Below are 16,512 nucleotides of genomic sequence, written 5' to 3'. Positions count from 1 at the left end.
GATTGTATATCATAAGCAAATACAAAACAAACTAATCTGAATAAGACATAATGTGGGTACAGAGATAAGAGAAAGGAGAATACCAGAGTTAATACTTTTGAAAGTAAATGCTGCTATGCCGAGTATACATTCACATAGTAAATGAGTCACATGTTGATTAGTGGGATCTGTTGTGTTTTGCTTTTGAATATAGTATTAAAGAAGGTTCTAAGAGTGCTGGAAAGCAGCTGACCACTTTGGGTCTCCTGCCAAGGCTGAATTCCAATTCGATTTTCACAATTTATAGAGGTTCAATGTAATTGTGATTTTTAAGTAGATAATAAAACAGGGTAATAAAACACTAAAACAAGCTCCAGTGGGTTCTTAAATTTTATAATTTTATAGGTATGAGTTTTGATATTCCAAGTGTAATGAACTAACAACCTAGTCTACTTATAAACTTTACTTTCTTAAATAAAAGTTAGTTTCAGATTTTTTTCTTCCCTTATCTCAAAGCTATCCTTAAGTCTTTCTTCTTCTTCCCACCAACTATTACACCTTTTTTTTTTACCCCCTATACACTCCTGAACTTTTCTTGTCCCACCCCAATATATCAATTACATCAATTACCTACTGCCTTTTTCATTTAATATTTACTAATGCTGAAGAGCTGGGCCTATAAAAAGCAATAAAACATAATCTCAGTCCAACAGGACCTAACAGTATAGTAAACAAAGGTAAATAAATAACCACAACCATATGACAAAAGCAATAGTAGAGATAAGATAACCACTTGAATTCTGCACAATGACATCTAAGTTTTAAAGGATGAACAGACAGATTTTCATAGAATATACAAAAAAGAGAGGGGCATTCCAAACAGAAATAAAACATGTACAGAGATAAAGGAATGAAAAAGAGTATGGTTGATTCTAAGAAATGTCATAAAGTTGTACAAAGTTAGAACACAAAGTACAGGTGGTGGGAAAAGTAGAAAAGGTCTTATGTCCCACATTAAAACAGGGGAGTCTATTAATAGTCATGGGGAGGGGGGAAGGCATGACATAATAACATTTGTATTTCAGAAAATTTAAAGCAGTGGTAATTTTGCCCTGGGGATATCTGGCAATGTCTGGAGCCTTTTTTGATTATCGTGGGGTTGGGGGATGCTGCTAGCATTTAGTGGGTAGAGGCCAGGGATGCACAGGAAGGACAGCTGCCTTCATGCAAGAATTATCTGGCCCAAAAGATCAATAGGGACTAGGTTACGAAACCTTGGCTGGAGCTAAATCCTAGGGTATAGGAGTAAGAAAGACTAGGGGCAGGGGATCAAGTAGCATGTAAGTTCTAGGAGAGCAAAGGCCATATTCTTGCTTACCTAGCAACTCCAGATCCTAGACCAGTGCCAGATACAATGTAGGGGCTCAATATTACTTGGCAAGTAAATGAATGATGTAGAACCCCAGGCAAGAAGTACCAAAGCCTAAAATGTGGCTGTGGCAATGGTAATGCAGAACAGATTCAAAAGAGTAGAATAAACATGTCTTATTTACTAAACAGACAAAAGAAATGAACAATAAATTGAAAATAAAATGACTTCCAGGCTTCTGGCTTGGAATAACAAGTTCAGAGAGGTTCAAAAGTTCTATTTTAGATATTTTTACCTTTAAGATAAAAATGTGAGACATTAAAATAGAGAGGTCCAATAGTTTGCATATGGTCTGAAATAAGAAAATCCAATTTTCCTACCACCTTGACCCTACATTATCTTCAGAGTTATAGCAAGAAGTTCAATAAGAAAATGAACAAACCCTAAGTGCAATGTGGTATCCTGGACAGTATCCTGGAATAAGAAAACGTAGTTAGTGGGAAACCTTGGTGAGATACAAGTAAGGTCTGCTGTTTAATTAACCACTTCGGTACGAGCATTGACTATAGTCGACAGCCACAGATGAACGCACACAGCCAAGCGTCAACTTTAGTCAACAGCCAAAAGCTTTTACTTTTACAGCTTTTATCTCTGCAGTTGCAGTGTGTACGTTCAGCTAATAAGTTACTAGGAATCTGTGACCTTTTAACAAGTCCTTAGTAGGAGTTTTTATAATTATTTTCCTAAAGCTGCCTGTAAAGTAAAACAAGCTTTCAGTGCTTTAAAGCTTTCCTTATCACACAAGAGCAAAATGGATTCGTCGTCAATGCACAGCACAAACTATCATACGGACTATGAGTGCCAGCTGTGGGCAAGGTTTCGCAGCCGGTGACCACGGTACCAAAGTGCTTAATAGTGAAGGTACAATGAAGGTACCATTCATTGTAGGTTTATTAGTTTTCAGAGATGTACCAGGTAATGTAAAATTATAACATTAGGAGAAACTATGTGAGAGGTATATAGGACTCTTTATCTGTGCAACTCAGTATATAATTTCTTACTCCAAAATTAAAAATTTTTTTTAAATCTATCCCAAATGTGCCAAAGTTTCAATACTGAGGATCTATAGTGAACATATAAATCTATATCTTAAAAAAGGCTTAAATATTGAGTCTTTTCTTATTCCCACTGATATTTAGTCAATGCCATACTAACCAATGAAAGAGCAAAGAAAACTTTTAAACGTGGCCAGACAGAAAACAGCAAAGAGGAATCAACAAAAGATGGCAGTACTATAAACTTTCATAGTCTTTAAAAAAATTCTTCTGACCCATACTGTGATGGCTTGAAATAATACACTGTACCACTATGCATGCAAACTATTCTGCCAAGAAGTCTGATGAATTACTTCTTCCTATCACCATCCTATTCATAACTTTATAGCAATGACAAGACCAACTGTATACACAGTCAATTCTGACACTAACCTATGACTATAAAAGTAGAGTCCAGCTCCTATTTAGTAATTTCAAAAAATATATATAAATACAATCTTTAAAAGCAGGCAAAACTGGTGTTCTAGAACAGATATTTCTTATATTGAAAATGTAAATGGAAAAGGAGAAAAAAAATTATCTTAAACCCTAAAAATGAAATAGTCTTTCAGAAAGGTACAACAAGGATCTGCTTGGTAATGAATACTGTAACCTGAATGAAGCAGTCACATTTCTTTGCATGACACAAAACACAAGGTATTTTTGTCATACACAAATAAGGGGGTTCAATACTATCCGAAGTTTCAGGTATCCACCAGGGGTCTTGGAATGTATCCACTGAAGATTAGGGGGAACTACTGTACTTCTATTCCCTGTATCCATGTCAGCAGTATTTAATGACCTGACTATCAATAACATAGCCTAAAATATTTTATCTGATTTTACAAATATTTGGTATCCTTTTCCAAAAATGACTAACATCAATTTTCTTGAGTAGCCAAGTGTGATTATTGAAAAATTTAGCTTACAGATAATAAAGCATAGCATGATGAAGTCAGTCTGGGCTAAATCCTGGAATCACTTAGGATGTGTAACCTTGGTCAAGTTATCAAACCTTTCCATGCCTCAATTTCCTTCACTGTAAAATAAGAATAATAGTTCCTACTTACAGACCATCTAAGGTGCTAAAAGAAAATAAATAGTGCCTCAGACATGGTAATTATTCACACAGCAAACGTTAAGTGAAAAATTATTTTTACCACCAACCATTTTTACACTTTCATTGCCTACCACAGGGCTACCTGATATTGATAAAAATAAGTATAACATATTCCTCTTATTATATGACTCTGTAGTTTTTCAAAGACGAGAAACTTTTCCCTACAGGAGAAAACTCCTATAATATTTCACCTTCCCCTTCTTTCAGGAAAACTATTCAACCCTTTAGTATAATTTTCTAAGTACAATTACACCCCAGTGTCTCAAATTCTTTTGTTGTTTTAATGGTTGTTCATTATAGTAAGATTATATATTTAAATTATTATTTAACCAGGATAGTTGTATGTTAAAAAAAAATGAAACATGATCATCCATGATTACCTAGCACACAAATATCACACGGGATACCTCTGGAAAATAAGTCAGAGGAAAGAAATCATCCAGAATGCATCACAGAGACAGAAAGATACAAAAAAATGTAAAAGAGAAGGTAACAGAGAAGATAAAGTGAGAAAGTCTAGCATTTGTTTAAGTCCCAGGGAGCAGAGAGAATGGAGTAGACATTATAAAAGATGATTAAGAATTTTTCAGTGTCAATAAAGATATTACAGATTCAAGAAGGCTAACAAATCTCAAACAAGATAAAGAGCTGACATCAAGACTATAACAGTCAAACTACAGAAAACCAATGAGAAAGAGAAGATTTTAAAAGCAACCAGCGAAAAAGAGATCTTCAAAGAAGCAAGTTGGATAATAGATTTAAACCCAAATATATCAATAATTATATGTAAAGGACTAAATACTCTAGATAAAACATAAAGATTACCATACTGTATTTTTAAAAGCCACTTTTATACTATTTTGAGATGAAAAATAAAAGGATACAAAAAGTTGAAAGTATAATGATGGAAAAATACGTATATAAATACAAACAAAAGTTACACAAATCAACTACCAGTATAAAAAGTATCCAGAAAAGAAAGAAATAAGTAAGATTTGGACAGATGGAAGAAAGAGGGAGAATAACATTCCTGGCTAGGAAGAAGGGTGGGAGCGGGGAAAAAAGGCAATGATTAAAATATGAAGGTCTCTCTGAAGGTCAGGAGTTGACTTCATGTTAGATAAAGTACAAGACTATTAAAGTATCTTGATCAACCTCTTTATATTACCTTGAACAAAAGAGTGACATAACAAAGGTAGAACTGAGTAAGATTACCATCACAGTGTCACACAGTATACTGGAAAAGAGAGAGGTAGAAGACAACAGAAGCAAGAAGACTAACTAGTTTGGAGGATGTTATATTAATTTAGATAAGACAAGGGCCTAGTACTAGTATAGGTGAAAAGGATGGATCTAGGAGGCATTCAAGGAGAAATTTTTTTCTCATCAGTTTTTCTCCTTTATAACTTTAAATGTGAAAAAAAAAGTACTGTGCTTCTTAAAAGATAACTATTTTTGTTTTCTACCATTATAACTAATCAGAATTATGATACTTATTCCCACTAACTCAACCTAATAATACACATTTTGGTAAAGAATTTTTTGTAAAAACAAAATACCAACGAACTAATCAGCCTAAGTAAAGTACAATGTATACAATCCATAATTACACATTATGAGTTCTTCACCATTAAAACTACTAACAAGAAAAATATCTGATTTTTCACTTTTGAAAAATACATAATATGAAGTTCTCTGATATCATAATAACTTAAAGAAACCTTTATATTTTCAAAAATTCTTTAACAAGAGGATAATAACTATATAGAGAACTCAGAAAACTCACCAATGCTGGGTGGGCTACCATAGTTAATCGGTGACTCAGGTGGTCTTCCACAATGCAGTGCAGCCAGAGCAGACCCTTTCCACACAACATGCTTGCAGCCTATTAAACACACATATTTTTATGCATACAGAGATAGAAAACAAAAACAAAAAGTGAGAAAAAGAATGTCTAAATCCTATTAGAAAATTTTCATACTTTTATTTGTACGTAGCAAGGACTGTCTTCCAGCTCCTAATAAAGTTTGTACTCCAGGAACACTCTGAGGGATTTCTTGTTCAAGAAGAGGTCCTAGTCGATGACATATTTGCAGCAAGTGATCAGGTGCTAAATGTCTGTAATACTTCACCTATTATGTGAAAGACAAATAAAATATTTGCTAAATAAAGTGATATGATTCTGTACATTAAAACATACTTTTAAAAATATGTAATCTGTTCTGGCTATTCAACATTTCATTTTACTTGTGGTAAAAGTTTACATTTATTCTGTGAAACTACTTGACTCAAAGAATAAAATAGCTATCCCAACCAACCTTTAATCCACTGAAGAAAATAATGCTAAAAATTAATGTAACCTAAATGTAACAAGGTATAAATTAACAAATGCCAGTCAATGTAAATATTGAACAATGAAAAATATATAGCATTGTAACCTAAAATGGTAAATTTCAGTTTTTCATTTGAATTTTCAAAACCTTCGAGCATCAAGCAACCAAAAAATTCATCTAACCATAAAATATTATAAATGTTTCAAGCCCTCAATATAAAGAAAATCTCCATAATTAAAGAGAATAGTTTATGTTCTCACTTCAAAATTTAAGAACACAATATAATATCTATGCTGAATTTCATAATTTACCTAAAACCTTACAGAGAAAAGGCAAAATTTCAACTGCTGCCTTAAACAAGTTCTCAACTATAAAATAAATCTACACACTATAAAAACTTTGAGCACTTTTGGGAAGAATATAAACATACTAATTAATTTATACCAGCATTTGAAACCATAATACGATATGCTAATATTTTTATTATCTAGTCTTTTAGTAAATAAATTTACACAATCTAAATAAAATTATTAGAAAAAAATATTATTTTATCACTTTTATCTAGCTATCAAATTATAAAAAATTTCCCACTGTAGTACCTAAATATTCCAGCTGTTCTCAAGATATGTTCTGGGAACCCCTAGAGGTTACACAAGCAAAAACTATGAATAATACTAAGACGATACTCGCTTTTTCACTCTCATTTTCTCATGAGTGTATGGAGGTTCCAGAGGCCACATGACATGTGATGTAACAACAGACCGAATACAGAAGCAGATATGAAAATCTAAACTGTCTTCTATTAAGCCAGACGTTAAAGATTCACAAAAATGTAAAGAAATGCAACTCTACTCATAACTGTTTTGTTTTAAAAATTGTTATAAAAATGTTACCTATGTTATCATAAAATTAGTTATATTATTATTTAATAGGTTTCATTAAATGTTAAATTTCTAATATGATAAATATCAATTATAACCCACATCAATAAAAGAACTTCAATAATTTTTATTAACATAAAGAGGTCCTGAGACCAAGAAGTCTGGAAAGCGCTACTCAAATTCACTGAGTAATGGCAATTTTAACACAAATTCCTTGATAAAAGACTGATGGGGGGGAGGTGAGGAGTTAAATAATTTAATTCCATCTTGTAGTATCTGTAATACTCTAAATGCAGAAGACCATGAATGGTATTTTTTAAAAGTTGTTTAATATTCATCCTTCTAAAGTGAATTCAAAAGAAGAATCTACCATATTTTTTATTAGGTTGGTGCATAACTACAGTTTTAACATTGCTGGAATTCACATGGAATACATTCTTAAATAAGTGTGGTTATGTTATACATCATTTTAATGTGCATTTCTCGTTTTATGTTTTTTGCTAAATTTACTTGCTGTTTATTTTATATTTATTTTACACTATAGAAATGATGTTAGACAAAAAGCAAATTCAAGCAATTTTCTTATTCAAGTTTAAAATAGGTCCTAAAGCAATAGAGACAACTCGCAACATCAACAACACATTTGGCCCAGGAACTGCTAACAAACATACAATGCAGTGTTGGTTCAAGTTTTGCAAAGGAGATGAGAGCCTTGAAGATGAAGAGCACAGTGGTTGGAAGCTGACATCGACCAAGTGAGAGCAATCATTGAAGCTAATCCCCTTAAAACTACATGAGAAGTTGTCAAAGAACTCAAGATTGACCATTCCATGGTCATTCTGCATTTGAAGCAAACTGGAAAGGTGAAAAAGTTTAGTAAGTGTGTGCCTCATGAGCTGACCAAAAATCAAAAAAATCGTTGAAGTGTCATCTTCTCTTCTTGTACACAACAACGAAACATTTCTTGATTGGATTGTGACATGCTACGAAAAGTGGATCTTATACAACAGGTGATGACCAGCTCAGTGGCTGGACGGAAAAGAAGCTCCAAAGCAATTCCCAAAGCCAAACTTACACCAAAAAAGGTCAGTCACTAGTCTGCTCGCCAGCCTGATCCACCCACAGCTTTCTGAATCCCTGCAAACCATGACACCAGAGTAGTATGCTCAGCAAATCAATGACATGCACTGAAAACTGCAACATCTGCAGCCAACCATGGTCAACAGAAAGGGCTCAATTCTCCACAACAATGCCCAAACACATGCATGTGGCACAACCAATGCTTCAAAAGCTGAATGAATTGTGCTACGAAGTTTCGTCTCACCAGCCATATTCACTTGACCTGTTGCCAACTGACTACCACTTCTTCAAGCATCTCGACAACTTTTTGCAGGGAAAAGGCTTCCACAACCAGTAGGATGCAGAAATGCTTTCCAAGAATTCATCGAATCTTTGCATGAATTTTTGCACTACAAGAATAAACAAATTTATTTCTCGTTGGCAAAAATATGCTGATTGTGATGGTTCCTATTTTGATTAATAAAGATGTGTCTAAGCCTAGTTATAATGATTTAAAATTCACCACGGTCTGAAACTGCAATTGCTTTTGTACTAACCTAAACATCAATATACTCCTGTCCTGAAGAGAGTATGGAGCCATACTGTCACTTTGATAAGTGAAACAGTAAAGTCTGGTATACAGTAGGTGGTCAATAAGTCCTAGTAGAATTAAATTTTCTGGAAAAAGGGGTTCTATACATAATATGAATTATACATACTACATCCCTACTTTGGAGATTTGAAAAGCAAACTGACATTAAATTTTCTGAAAAATTCTAAGATAAATCTACTTAATTTTGTTTAACCCCCCGTTTCCCAAACTCATTTACAGAATCCCTTTTTTCCTAATAATACCTATTATAATCACTTACAGCATACTTTAGGAAACACTAGTATGACCAACTAAATAAAATAGAAAAACCAATTAGAAGAAAACATACCAAAATGAGTTTTTAAAATTGTATTTATACATCTCTCTACCTTCCCCAAAATAAGTTATTTATAAACAAAATTTAAAAGAAAAAGTCTAGAATATTTATAAGATCTCTTCCAATTGCTAAACTTCTATATCATGATTATTCTATATAATGTGACTTCTTAATTGATCAAAATTCCTTTTAACAATTTTACTTTAACAAAATGAAATTCTATACTTATTAACTTCAGTTTTGTGATGATTCTATTTTTAGTAGTCTCTGGTAAAATACATTTGCAGGTAGTGAAATTCAAAATCCTTACTTCAGAATTCTATTTTTTTTTAAGCCGGGTATGGTGGCTCACGCCTGTAATCCTAGCACTCTGGGAGGCTGAGGCGGGTGGATCACTCAAGGTCAGGAGTTCGGAACCAGCCTGAGAAAGAGCAAGACCCCATCTCTACTAAAAATAGAAAGAAATTAATTGGCCAACTAATATCTATATAAAAAATAAGCCGGGCATGGTGGCGCATGCCTGTAGTCTCAGCTATTCGGGAGGCTGAGGCAGTAGGATCGCTTGAGCCCAGGAATTTGAGGTTGCTGTGAGCTAGGCTGACACCATGGCACTCACTAGCCAGGGCAACAAAGCGAGACTCTGTCTCGAAAAAAAAAAAAAAAAAAAAGAATCCTATTTTTTAATAAAATATTATCAGGCCGGGCGCGGTGGCTCACGCCTGTAATCCTAGCTCTCTGGGAGGCCGAGGCGGGTGGATTGCTCGAGGTCAGGAGTTCGAAACCAGCCTGAGCAAGAGCGAGACCCCGTCTCTACTATAAATAGAAAGAAACTAATTGGCCAACTAATATATATAGAAAAAATTAGCCGGGCATGGCGGCTCATGCCTGTAGTCCCAGCTACTTGGGAGGCTGAGACAGAAGGATTGCTTGAGCCCAGGAGTTTGAGGTTGCTGTGAGCTAGGCTGACGCCACGGCACTCACTCTAGCCTAGGCAACAAAGCGAGACTCTGTCTCAATAAAAAAAAAAATAAATAAATAAAATAAAATATTATCAATGTCTACTTTGACTAAAGATTCCTTTGATGATTTAGAATATTTCAATTTTTCAAAATCAACTTTCATTTATAAGTTAGAAGAGATATTTTCAGTTCTTAAACTCCTCATGCTTTCTCTGGCTTTTCAGACTTTATATAAGTTGATTCCTCTGCTGGTAATTTCATTCTCCTTCATGTCTTAGTCTATGCCTCACTGCCTTCCATGACCTATTCACACCACCTCTGCCCCCTTCTTTTTGAACATTCTTTGTGTTCCCACAGTACCTTATACTCCTCCTCAAAGGTCCCTTCATTCCATAGCACTTTATAGTACTTACCTACCATATTAATTGTTCATATTGATTATTCTGAATATATTTTGATACCTAGACCTCAGTGGGAATTTAATAATAGCTATGATCCTCTTCCCCAAAGAAATACACATTTAAGCTCTACCACTATCTGCTCTGTTTAGTGGGTCCAAAAGACCCCTGCACTATACTAAAATTGCTGGTTTAACTGTCTGTGTGCTGTATAAGAAAACATGGGATTAGGCCTTATTTAGCTGTCTACCCCAGTAACTAATACAGTACTTATAATTAATTGCTTAATAAATTATTAGATAAACGAACACTCAAGAATATTAAGAAACTACTGACTTCCCAACTCTCAAAAAACTCAAAACATTTCGTCAGCATCTGTCCTACCACATAAAATTAGATATAGCAAAACATTTCTATTTATATGGTATAATTCTTTATTCTAATGGTTCTAAAACATTTTTTAAAGCCACAGAACATGTATTCAAACAAAATTGTAGACAAAATAGTTAAAGTACAGGTAATGTGAAATTATTCTTATTTAAGCAGCACCGGACAACACATATCTCAATGCTTGACTCCCTACTTGCTTCCTCTTAGCAGGTGCTGAGGTACCACTATGAAAGGGTCTTTGGAAAGAGCAGTGGAAACAAGACTAAAGGTGTTCTCTACTATCCTCTTTCCCAAGAGATAAACTCTTCTGAGTCCTCTTCCCCACCCTTTATTTTCTCAGTCAATGACTTAGCCTACATTACAGGGAAATTTTTTTAAAAGCCAAGGCTTTGTCTTTCTACCTTATCAAATCTGTAAATCAACACCTGTACCTATTTCTGTCTCTAACATAATTGTCTTTCTTTTAATATTTAAGATCTCATCCCTCTACCTATGCTTTGAATCCTAGTTTCTCCAAAATCAAAGAAATCCTACACCATAAATTAATCCTCCACATTCCAGTATATTCACTAATCCCTCTCAACTAGCTCCTACCCCATCTACACCTACATTCAAACATGCTCACTTTGCTTCCACCTTAGGAAAAAACAAAAATCCTGCCTGGCTCCTATATCTAACACCTCCCCATCCAGATCCCCAAGTTACCACCTTCACTTTCTCTTCCTCTCCAGAAGCATGGTTTTAAAAGAATGATCCATAGTGTCTCATTTCATATCCCACCCTCAATTAACTCTAAACTAGCTTCCACATTCATGAATTCACAAAAAGTACCTCTTATCAAAAGTTCACCATTAACTATTGATAAATCCAATAAGCATTTTTAAATCTATACCTTACTTAATGTCTCAGTAATTTTTAACCTAACTGTTGAACACTTCCTCCTTTGCAAACCCTGTCTTCTCTTAACTTTTGTGACATTCCTTGGCTTTCCTTCTACCTCTCTAACCATTCCTTCTCATTTTCTTTTACAGGCTTATTCTCTTCTATCTAGCCATAAAATGGTGACGTTTCTTTAAGGTCATGGCTTCCAGAACCCAGTTCCCTCTTTTCTTCTCACTACACACTCTCTTCTTGGACAATTCTTACACCAATAATTCCCAATTTTCTATCTATAGCTTAGACTTTCATATCAAACATTCTTAAGACATCTCTCTTTAGAGTCCCAAAAGTCTCTTAAGCTTAATGTATACAAAACTGAACTCATGGATCCTTCCCCACTAAAAATGTCTCCTATTTTGGTGAATGTCAATACCATCTATCCAACCTTAAAAGCCAGAAACCAAAGTGTCACATTTTTTACACTGCCCATTCCTCCCTTCCATCCTCGATATCCAAGTAGTCACAAAGTCCAATTGATTTTTACTTCCTATCCTTAAATCCATCTACCTATTCTATACTAACATCCCAAATTCAAATCCCCTTTGCAATAAACTCCTATCTTTCCCATACCCACTCATGACCTTTACCTCATCAAATCTACTATATATTATAATTAGAATGCTCTTTCCAAAACATGTATCTAATCATGTCACCCCTACTTAAAACACGTCAGAGGCTTTCCTTGTCCTTTGGACAAAGATTCAAATCCTTAACATGGTCTACAAGCCCAGAAATGCATGTATGTATGGTGGCTTCCTATTTTTTCTAACTACATCTGGCACATTCTCAGCCCCTAATCCCAGCTCTCACTTTCCACATTTCAGACACATGGCCTTATTTCAGGTTCTTTACCTTATGCACTCTCTTTCCTGTCAGGCTTTTCCCACGTGGCATACTCTCTGCAATTACCCACACTCTCTTGCCCAGAAAGCTGTTCTATGTGCCTCAGATCTTCCCTCCAATGTAATTTCCTTTGTTTTCCTATACTCTACTCAGCCTAAGTATGTTTTCTGGGTTGCATACTTTGACTTCCATTACATTTAAAAGTATAATGATTTAATTCTTTTCTTCTTTATTTTACCATAAACTACAAAAGAACAGGTGCCATGAATCTTTTTGCTCTCAGCACACTCTCTCTCTGATACACAGAGTACACAAATATTTTTAAAAATAATTCTACTGCCTTTTTCTTAACATTATTCATCATAAATATATTAATCATATTTATACTCTTCACAAATATTAATCCACATCACTATAGTCAATATTTAAAATGTAAAACAAAAACACTTAAAAAATTAAAATAGCTCATTTATGAGTATACATATGATTCTTAATTTTCAAGTTAGTAAGAACCCCATCTTTAATATTAACTTAACCTTTTTAGTTTAAATTAACTTTTTACTAGTAAATAATTAAAAGAAATATTTTAAATTATATCATAATAAAATCTCTTATCCATAATGTCTGTACTTGGATTCTTAGTAATCCAACTATCCAATGTTGTACAATATTATTTGGGGGGGAAAAAACTCAACATACTCAATTTCTAATATATTCATTACTTTCTATAACCATAGCTGCTTTCAAATTCTTATGATACTCAACACATAAAAAGGAAAACCATAAAGCTAAATGTGATAAATATTAACAATATAGCTAACACATTGGCTACACACAAAATGCAAGGCCCTGTTGTAAGTGTGGTTTAAGTTTCACAGGTAAAAACAGGTAACCGGAAAAGGTAAATACTATTATTATTCACAGTCTAAAAAGAAATTATCATACAAAATAAGTCAAATAAACTTCAGAGCCTACATTCATACTGCCTCTCAAATTACCTATTGCCTCAAATATCTATATATCAATGTGTAAGATATGAGCAAATTATAAAATAGAAATTTTGAATAACTTTCAACACAGACATTAAACCAAGCCAGAAAAAAAGAGAAACACTTTATAGTTCACTTTCACTATGCAAACTAGCACAAAAAGGTAAGTTGCTACAGATAAAAAGGAGCCCTTTAAACACTTCCCCAAATGGCCACAAGAAATCAACATGATCAACCTTACTTTTCTCAGTACTTCTAAGATTGTATTTCCAAAGCCTTAATTTAAAATTAGAAAGTATAAACAGATCAAACTAAAGGGTTAATACCATAATATTTACAATGACTATCTTAAAAATTTTTTAAATGCCCATTTATCAGTAGTGATCAACTTTTTTTTAACTCATGCTCTCTTTGATGAACAAAACATCATTTTTATCTCCTCCCATTAAGATAAAAGAGCCTGCTTTATGGATGGGAACTCTGATGCCACCTTACTGAGATTCACTTCTTTACTGGCTAGACCAGGGGAGCTGGTCCCAACTTTTTCAAACTTCATTCTTCTCTACCCCCATTCTCGAGTGAGAATCACTTCCAATGGTAACAATAATCTTTGGTAAACTATCCTTTTTGTGAAATGTCATGTTACACTGTCTATAGTAGAGGTCAGCAAACATTTTCTGCATAGGGTCAGACAGTAAATACTTTAGGCTTGGGGGGCTTCACAGTATCTGCATGGCATTTTTTTTAGTAGCTCTTTGAAAGTAAAATAGCCATCCTTATTGTAGAGTCCTTACAAAAACAGGTCTGGCACAAGATTTACCTACTACTGCAGCCATAGTTTAACAACCCCTGATAAAGAATAACAAAAAAAAAAAACTGAGCTCTTTGAGTGGTTTATTATTCTGCATCTTTGACTAAGTCAGCTGATTTCTGGTTACTATTCTACTTCATACAAATAGTCATCCTTTCCAGCCAGTGGAAAGTATTGTAAAAAGGTGTTATCAGTGGGAAGAAAATATAAAGGATCTGGAAACCACAACATTCTACCAGACATACAGTCATTAAGAACTCTTTTACTCAATTTTTAAAAAAATAGTAATTCAGAATGAGAGATTTCAAGTCAAAGAGCAGAGTTTAAACTTGCTAAGTCTGAGGAAATGGGGAAAACATTTATGCTTTCTAAGTTTCAGTGTCCTCATCTATACAACGGGGATTGCAACAGTCACCAACTTTTAAAGTAGTCATTAATTATTAAATTATCTAAACCATATTAAGTTCTTATTATTGTAACCGACATAGAATTGGTTGTCAGTTTACACTCTATATTACGTACTACATATTGAACTTTCATGTTGAAGAAAATCTTTCTGGACCTAAATTGGGAAAAATATTTGGATATCTTTTTAATGGTCTTTACAAAGCCAATTTAAATCAATATATTCATTACATCTACTTGATTTACCTGTGGAGACCCAGAAATGCCATTGTTTCCTCTAACATATAATTATTTATAAAAAATAAGATGCATCTAATGTTTGGTACCCGTATGATCTGTCTGACTAGGGCTATTTACATCATCATTATGTCTTGAACACCAGACTGGTTCTAAAACAGTCAGTGTTTCAGATATTCTCATATCTATTTTCTCACAATTTTATACTCTAGTTTTAAGTTCTAAAAGGCCAGTTTAATGGAATATAGTTCTTATTTTTATAACTATTCTAGCAAACTTACAAATTTAAGAAAAAAAAACCATATTCGCTAATTACTCTGTAAGGCCTCTTATTAAAATCCCAACCCCTAAAATCCTCAAATTTCCAAGCCTATAATTACAAATCTGTTACCATTTATAACAAAGTACAGGTTAAATTTTATCTATAATATTTAAAGTATGCATTTTGTGATTTTGTTTTTTACTGTAATAGCTTTTCCACAGAAAAACGGAATATTTACTTTGTGCTAAGTATTCTCAGAATGTCTTTAATCTTCATAAACAAGTAAGTTTAAGTGTTCTATTTTATAGGTAAAGAAAACGGAAGTCGAAAGGTAATACCATTTGTCCAAGGGTGTACACTTGGAAAATAGAATAGTAATCAAACCCAGGTCTTCTGATTCCAAGTTTACTATTATTTTTATTACATTCAGTTTCCTCTCAGAAACTCTAGGTTTCTCCCTATTATGATACAAGTTTAATGATTAAAAACTCCATAGAACCCATGGAAGTCAAATCAAATCTTCTAAGCCAGATAACTATTTTCAGAAGGATCATTATATGCCTATGATTTCTTTATAATGATAAGAGTGATAAAATAAACATAGAACCTTACTGTCAAAATTAATCTTGGTGGTCTATTTACTCATAAGTAATTGTCAATAAACAAACTTGAGAGGGTGTGTCTTATATTCAGAATTTAGTCAACTGTAAGAACTCATTTAGATAATAATTCAGTTTGTATTATCAATACAATTACCAATATAAAGTTGTCACTTAAAGAAAATGCAATTCTTACTCTTCCAAAATTTTATTTATCATCTAATTATATCTTGCTATTAAAAACCTCTATCCAGAATTAAGGTTTCTATAAACCAAAGTAGGGATGCTCTACAAAAATTAATTTAAAATACAACAAAATGACAAATTTTAACTCCTTAAAATAACATATTTTGAAGTTTTGTTTTTAAATTAAATCTTGTGCTAAGGAAAACTGGTGCAATAAGAAATCCTCTTTAAAACATTATTTGTTCAAGATAATTTGAAACTCAAGTCTATGAATCTGGTAAAAAAAATTACTGTCTTAATTTAAATACAGAAAACCCTTAAACTATTTATTCTTAAAATGCCAACGTAAATAATCTTAGGAGAACAACCAGTTTCACTTTTAGTAACGTTTCAGGGTCAAACACAGTACTCAAAATAACAAATGCTTCACATACAATGACAGCAAAGTTGATTCAGACAATGCACCAATGTTTCACAAAGTTGCCTAGAATTTAGTGTTTCTACACCCAAAAACTAAACCAGAGTCAAATGACACAAGTAAAGGTATTTCCTGCCTTATACTATAACCTCTGCCAAAACAAGCTATGTGCCTGTTCTCTATCTATTAATAAAACAAGACCAAATGGGCCATGCCACCATGACAACAGAACAGCTGGAGTCCAGAATACAGTGATCCCTCAGTATCTGCCAGGGGACTGGTTCTAGGTGCCCCTCCATAACAAAATCAAAA

At 33.5% G+C, this 16,512-nt stretch overlaps 1 protein-coding gene across 1 annotated transcript in view; it reads right to left on the bottom strand.

Moving 5' to 3' along the window:
- PHIP (PHIP subunit of CUL4-Ring ligase complex) overlaps positions 1-16,512 on the bottom strand; it is a 134,401-nt gene that overhangs the window by 110,530 nt on the left and 7,359 nt on the right. Inside the window, exons 5-6 of the mRNA XM_012791157.3 lie at positions 5,544-5,694; positions 5,349-5,447 (exon numbers count right to left, since the gene is read on the bottom strand). Of these exons, the coding sequence (XP_012646611.2) occupies positions 5,349-5,447; positions 5,544-5,694 (250 nt within the window). The remainder of the gene's footprint in view (positions 1-5,348; positions 5,448-5,543; positions 5,695-16,512) is intronic.

The sequence above is a fragment of the Microcebus murinus genome, chromosome 5 (assembly GCF_040939455.1).
Source record: "Microcebus murinus isolate Inina chromosome 5, M.murinus_Inina_mat1.0, whole genome shotgun sequence".
NCBI classification, from domain to species: domain Eukaryota; kingdom Metazoa; phylum Chordata; class Mammalia; order Primates; family Cheirogaleidae; genus Microcebus; species Microcebus murinus.
The sequence above is the reverse complement of the archived record's forward strand: the minus strand, read 5'-3'. Positions and strand labels throughout refer to the sequence as shown.